This window comes from Babylonia areolata, chromosome 23 (genome assembly GCF_041734735.1).
Source record: "Babylonia areolata isolate BAREFJ2019XMU chromosome 23, ASM4173473v1, whole genome shotgun sequence".
NCBI classification, from domain to species: domain Eukaryota; kingdom Metazoa; phylum Mollusca; class Gastropoda; order Neogastropoda; family Buccinidae; genus Babylonia; species Babylonia areolata.
The window spans coordinates 46,888,841-46,896,340 of NC_134898.1; the positions used below are offsets into that span (position 1 = coordinate 46,888,841).

Genomic DNA, 7,500 nt, shown 5'->3' on the forward strand with positions numbered 1-7,500 from the left:
CCAAGCAACAAAAAAATCACAGCAAGCATATGCAGATGGAAAACTTTCAGTGAGAAAAGTACAGCTTGAAAAGGTATGTTTTGAGTGCCCTTTTGAATGCGGGTGTTTGGAGTGTTACGGAGGTGTGAGGGCAGTGAATTCCATTGTTTAGGTGCGACAAAAGAAAAGGAACGTTCACCACAAGTTTTAGTACGAATCTTTGGATTTGGACAGTGTGCGCTTGTCATTTTGAAGAACGGAGTTGTCTGGATGGTGAATAGACAGAAAGTAGATCTGAAAGATAGACAGGACAAGGATCAGTGAAGAAATTGTGACAAAGGACTAAGAGTTTGTATTGTATTCGTGCTTGAATGGGGAGCCAGTGAAGGGAAGCGAGTAGGGGAGTGATGTGTAGACGTTTCATAGCTTTGAGAGTGAGTCGTGCTGCAGAGTTTTGAACTTTTTTGAAGTTTGTCAATACAGTGTTTGGGGCAGCCAGCAAGAAGAGCATTTCCATCATCTAACTGAAATAGAACAAAAGAACAGACCAAAGTCTTTGTGGTTTCTGTGGTTAGATATTGCCGAATGGAGCTGATTTGTCGGGGTGCTGCATACGCAGTGGTGGTGGGTTTGGTGCATTGAGATTCGTGATAATTTCTTGTTCTAAGAAACCACGGGACACAGGTGTATTAAAAAAAAAAAAAAAAAAAAAAAAGGGGGGGCGGGGGGGGATCAGTGGGTCATAGTACCACCCAGCCCTATTGATAGGAATTGTGTTGCTGTCAGCTGAACACGGTATTTCGTTAAGAGGGTACGACAAGAGAGAATGATCCAGCAATACGCGCGCGCGCGCGCCACACACACACACACACACACACACACACACACACACACACACACACACACACACACACACTCACACACACACACACACACACACACACACACACACACACACACACACACACACACACACACAAAATCACACACACACACATACACGGACGAGCAATACATGGCCGCTTACACACACACAAGCATGCACGAACGTGCGCGTTCGCGCGCGCGCGCACACACACACTTACACTCACACTCACACACACACAAGATACATACACATTCTCCCTCCCTCCCCCGATGTGCGATGATTGTGAGTGTGCGTGCGTGCGTGTGTGAGTGTGTGTGTGTGTGTGTGTGTGTTTGTGAGTGTGTGTGTGTCTGTGTGTCTGTGCCCATGAGTGTGTGTGTGTGTGTGTGTGTGTGTGCGCGCGCGCGCATCTGCTTATAGTATTCAAAATGACAGTAATGATGACAATGATAATAAGAAGAAGAGGAGGAAGAATCAGACGCTGTCTTATCCGTTTCCGCTTTAGCCCCCTTGTGAAGGGGCATGAAAAAACGTCCATCGACCACAATACCACACACCATACCAACGGAACATAAAGGTAGCACAGAGAGAGAGAGAGAAGGGGGGGGGGGGAGTGAGGGGGGAGGGAGACACACACACACACACACACACACACACACACACACACACACAAATGGTTTAATTGTATAGGCCTTGGCCCTTTACAAATGGAGTGCACAAACATTATGCATCACAGAGAGAGAACGAACGAACGAACGAACGAACGAATCTTTTTAATGAGGGAAGTGGAATAAGCATGCATATGCTTTTTTTTACATCCAGCCCTCAGGGCAAAAAGAAATGAAATCAAAATGTTCACAAGATAACAAAAGGTTATATAGAAAAACATACATGAAATTCAAATGCACTCAATTGCACAGTAGCATTTACAAGTACATAATCATGATGCCTGCATTAATTTAATGACAATAATGTATATGAATATGGTAATGAGAGAGAGAGAGTGAGTCAGTGAGAGAGAGAGAGGATGAATGAATGAAGGAAGGAATAAATGAATGATAAATGAATGAATGGATCTTATTTCCGATAGCATTAGAGTAAGCAAACAATTGCTTTCTCCAGCCCTCGAAAGGGAAAAAAGTCTAAAGAAAAGGTTTGAAAAAAACCCCCCAAAATGAGTAAACGTTAACAAATTCATAGAAAAACGAGAAAAGAAACAACATTATAATAAGCATCATATTTATAAGAAACAACATGTAATTTATAAAATGCGGAGCGAGGGAGAGAGAGAGAGAGAGAGAGAGAGAGAGAAGCGACAGGAGATGAGATAGTATTTTAGAGAAGATGAGATAAAGAGATAGAGTGAGACATGTGGCGAAATACAGTAATATCATATGACATAACATAATATGGTATACTAAACAGAATTTGCAAAATGAGAGAGAGAGAGAGAGACGAGACGAGACGAGACGAAACGGAGTGTTATTTCACGTGGGTAGTGGAGTAAGCACATCTGCTTTTATTTTTTTTATATTTATTTATTTTTGCAGCCAGCCCTCAGTGGCGAAATGATGTGTGGGTGAGGTGGGCGGATCAGGATCAGGATGGGATGACTGTGAGATTAGGTGTTGCCATGTCGCCGAGTCTGAGATCGCGTGCTCAGACAGTTTTATTAGCAAGACATATTGATTTCGTCTCTTTTAACAAAAGTCTCTCTGTGTGTCTCTCTCTGTCTCTGTCTGTCTGTCTGTCTCTATCTCTCGTGTCTGTTCCTGTTTTCCTTCTCTCTCTCTCTCTCTCGTTTCTGTTCCTGTTTTCCTTCTCTCTCTCTCTCTCTCTCTCTCTCTCTCTCTCTCTCTCTCTCTCTCTCTCGTTTCTGTTCCTGTTTTCCTTCTCTCTCTCTCTCTGTCTCTCTCTCTTTGATTTGCGTGTTTTCCCTGTTTTCCTTCCTTCTCTCTCTCTCTCTCTCTCTCTCTCTCTCTCTCTCTCTCGTTTCTGTTCCTGTTTTCCTTCTCTCTCTCTCTCTCTCTCTCTCGTTTCTGTTCCTGTTTTCCTTCTCTATCTCTCTCTCTCTCTCTCTCTCTCTTTGATTTGCGTGTTTTCCCTGTTTTCCTTCCTTCTCTCTCTCTCTCTCTCTCTCTCTCTTGTTTTCCCTCTGCCCCAGTCTGTTAATGAGATTTCGACTGAAAGTAAGCGGACTTGGGAATTACAAGTAGTGGAGTTTTTTTCTTTTCTTTTTAAATTGATTTTTATTGTTATTATTATTATTATTATTATTTTTTTTTTTAAAGATGAAACAGGAGTTGGATGACATTTGTCCTGTGCAATCGAAACCGGGAATGAACTTCACGTTCTGTTCCCATGTACAGCCTGCACCGAGATTTGTACCGTCACAATTCGCAATATTTATAGACCCATGATTTGTTAGTTATGTCTCAGAAACGGACAAAAATCGGAAAAAAACTGAACATTATTCTCTTCAGTGATTTTTTTTTTTTTTTTAAAAAGGAAGAAAAGAACACGAGGAACAGCATCTGGCTGAAAGACATTGCGCAAGCATCATATTTTCTCATACATTACAAGGAACATTCCAGAATCAGTCGGAGGTCATTGGAAAACATGATCTTAGACATTTTGCCTGTTTGTTTGTTGTTGTTGTTTTTTTGTTTGTTTGTTGTTGTTTTTTCACCTCATTTTGCTTTATTTCGTTTTTCTGCAGAAAATCAAGTAAGGGCTGCCACTCGACATGTAATCGGTCTCCGGAAGTTGCGATATGTTGAATATGTTGACAGTGTGCAGGCCAAAAGTTTTGTGTATTTCAGATCGTGTATTTCGGAACGATCTTCTTCTTCTTCTTCTTCTTCTTCATCCATCCATCCATCCATCCATCAATCATCATCAGTCTTCTTCTTCTTCTTCCATCATCATCCATCCTCCTCCTCCTCATCATTCATCCTCCTCCTCCTCCTTCTTCCATCATCATCCTCATCCTCCATCCTCCTCATCCTCCTCATCTTCTTCCATCATCATCCATCATCCTCATCCTCATCATCCATCATCCTCATCCTCATCATCAGCAGCATCAGCATCTTCGTCTTCTTCTTTCTTTTTTTCTTTTTTTATTTCTTTCTCCCTGTCTTGAGTCCTCCTGACAGCCCTCAATATTTTCACGATATGAAAAAAAAATCAGCGTTATGATTGCTCTTGAAAGCTGAACTGAAACACACACACGCACACACACACACCCACGCGCGCGCGCGCGCAGCGCACACACACACACACACACACACACACACACGCACACGCACACACACACACAAAAGGGGTGGGGTAGGGGCTGTAGGAACAGGATAGAGTAACCTTACCTGTCTGTCATAATCCATTAACATCGTCTGCGTGTGAGAAGCGAAAACAACAACTGAACAACCATTTTCTTCGTCGTGAAACACAAGACAGTGAAAAGAGAAACACCATGTGCAGTTGGAGAGAAAACACTAAAGGCTGGAGTCTGGAGGTTCCGAATGGAAATCACAGGGTTGGGCGCAAGAAGGATGAACACGTTCCCCATCCAGACAGATTACAGACATCGTTTCCTTGGTCCGTGACGTAAAAGAAACCAGAGACAAAAGAGAGAGGTGGGGGGGGGGGGGGGGGGGGGGGGGGGGGGGCGGGGTGGGGGGGGGGGGGGGGGGGGGGGGGAGGAGAAAGAGAGAGAAAGTTTTTTTTTTAACGTAGCGACAGACTGACAAATACCGCCAATGAATGTCATGTCGGTTTTGCTTGTGTCCACGTTTTGTTCTGATGTCATGTATTCTGTATGCATCTGTATCGTCTTGTACTACGTGCGCGCGCGCGCGCGCGCGTGGGTGTGGGTGTGAAACAAATGAATAGAAAAGTATATAACTAAGGGAAAAAAACAAAAACGCTCGACGAGACAATAGACCATAAACAGTACAGCATCCAGAATATGATGCCCGGGGCTAGAATAAAATGAAGATGGCAGACATAACAAGAAAGAGAAAATGTGGGGATTTGGTAGAAACACAAACACACACACACACACACACACACACACACACACACACACACAACCACCACCACCACCACCACAACCAACAACAACAACAACACACACACACACACACACACACACACACACACACACACACACAACTCAGAACAACAACAACAACAACAACACAGCAGGCATATAACACAGGAAGTCAGAACATTGAAATGAATCGATGAATCCAATTCAAAGGAAACAAACAACAACAAGGACAAGAGCAACAAGAAGACAGACAAAACACACGGGAATATCAGTTTCAGGTGCAAGGAAGTGTCCGTTATTATATCGTTGCAGGCGTTTGTCAAAGCGTGCAGACTTGATTCATATATACACCATTCCACATCTCTCCACAAGAGGGGGTCAGGTCTGTGTTCTCCCAAATTTTCTCTTAGTTCCCCAAGGTCTGTGTTCCACAGGTCTCAAGTCCCCCCCCCCCGCCCCCCCCCCCCCCCCCCCCCCCCGGTCTACATTCTCCTAGGTCTAGAACCACTGCTGACCGCTATTAACCACGATCCCGAAGCGCTCACACTGCGTTATTTTGTAACATCTGTCCCAATATCATGGTCGTAGCAGGCGTTCGACCACTGCTTGACCACTGCTGACCACCGTTGCGTTGTATACTATCATTGACCGCTGCTGACCGCTGCTGACTACTGACCAGCGCTGGCCACACCGACCACTGATCACCGCTGACTACTGACCACCACAGTGACCACTGATTGTTGCTGACCACTGACCACTGTTGACCAGTGCCGAAAAGTGTATGATTGAACTTTCAAAGACCTGAGGGAACATAGACCTGGGGGAACATAGACCTGGGGGAACATAGACATGCTCCTTACAAGAGGAGCAGATGCCTGACCTGCGCATAAACCCAACGCGCTGGTCAGGCCTTGAGATTATACCCTCTGTGTGTGTGTGTGTGTGTGTGTGTGTGTGTGTGTGTGTGTGTGTGTGTGTGTGTGTGTGTGCGTGCGTGTGTGCGTGCGTGCGTGTGTGTCCGTCCGTGCGTGCGTTCGTGCGTGCGTGTGTGTGTGTGTGCGTGTGTGTGAAACATTGACATAAGAAAAGCTTAGTAAAATCAGGCATCGGCTTCACAAAACAAGACCCGAGAGAAAGGAGAGAAGCAGAAGCAGTCTGATTATTTAAGACAAAAAAAACAAAGACAGCAGAGGAAGTGGAAAGGACGACATAATGCATACGGTTATGTCGTATCAGTTGTGTATCACTTTGCGCGGTTTAAATTTTCAGACCAGTTGCTCAGAGAGAGGCCTTTTCTCTGTATGTCTGTCTGTCTGTCTGTCTGTCTGCAAGTAGTGTGAATCCCGTGAACTGATAACTTCCTGTTGAACGCCCAGATTTTTGTTTCCCTTGCATGTTTAGCACCCAGATACTGACGGACGCCCAGTATGATTATCATCTCTTTCGTGCACAGAACAGCAGGGGGAAAAACAAAAAAAGAAAAAGAAGAAGAAAGAGGAGGAGGAGGAGGAGAAGAAAGAGGTCAACACCAAAACTGCAAGATCATTATTTTGACGGGTGCGGTGGTCGAATGGTTCACAGGCCTCCATCACTCTCTCTCTCTGTGTCTCTGTCTGTCTGTCTGTCTCTCTCTCTCTGTCTCTCTCTGTCTCTCTCTCTCTCTCTCTCACACACACACACATACACGCACGCTCGCACACAGAGACTTGTACACACACACAAGAGACTTATACACACACACACACACACAGAGACTTGTACACACACACATACACAGACGGACACACACACACACACACACTTATACACACATACACATACACAGACGGACACACACACACACACACACACACACACACAGACTTACACACAGAGACTTACACACACACACACACACACACACACACACACACAAGAGCACCAAACTACACAGGTTTCTTGGAGTGAAGTGATGCTGTGTTCATTGATGGGTTGCTGTCTGTTTTTTGTTGTTGCAGGGTCCATCAAATCACCAGCAGCTTTCAAACCCCCGGCAGAACCCCAGTCACCCACGTAAGTTAATGTGGATGTGTGTGTGTGTGTGTGTGTGTGTGTGTGTGTGTGTGTGTGTGTGTGTGTGCGTGCGTGCGTACGTGTGTGTGTGTGCGTGCGTGCGTGTGTGTGTGTGTGTGCGTGCGTGTTTTGCATGCTTCTGAGTCTCAGAGTTGAACTTTTCTTTTCAATCTCTTTCAATATCTTCGTCACTGTGTGTGTGTGTGTGTGTGTGTGTGTGTGTGTGTGTGTGTGTGTGTGTGTGTGTGTGTGTGTTCTTTCGTTTCTTAGATGTGTGTGTGCGCATTCGTTCATATTTTAGAATATGCGTGTGTGTTCTTTCGTTTCTTAGATGTTTGTGCTATCTTGTCGTAAAATTGAGTTTCTTGGTGGTGTTGGTGTTTGGGTTTTTTTTTTGTTTTTTTTTTTGCGGGTAGGGGGATGGGGGTGGGGATTCGTCATAAAAATTAATCGTGTCTTAACGCATGAACGTACGCTTGACAGGAAAGGTGTGCTGTTCCTTTTAGTTTTACCCCCCCCCCCCCCACCACCTCTTACCCCATTTAGAGAA

The 7,500-nt window shown here is 44.8% G+C and overlaps 1 protein-coding gene across 2 annotated transcripts in view; it reads left to right on the forward strand.

Moving 5' to 3' along the window:
* The window catches only part of LOC143297789 (cytochrome b5 reductase 4-like), a 151,326-nt gene that overhangs the window by 85,280 nt on the left and 58,546 nt on the right, over positions 1-7,500 (forward strand). For both annotated transcript variants that reach the window (XM_076610281.1, XM_076610279.1), the window contains exon 6: positions 6,896-6,950. In XM_076610281.1, coding sequence (XP_076466396.1) covers positions 6,896-6,950 — 55 coding nt within the window. The remainder of the gene's footprint in view (positions 1-6,895; positions 6,951-7,500) is intronic.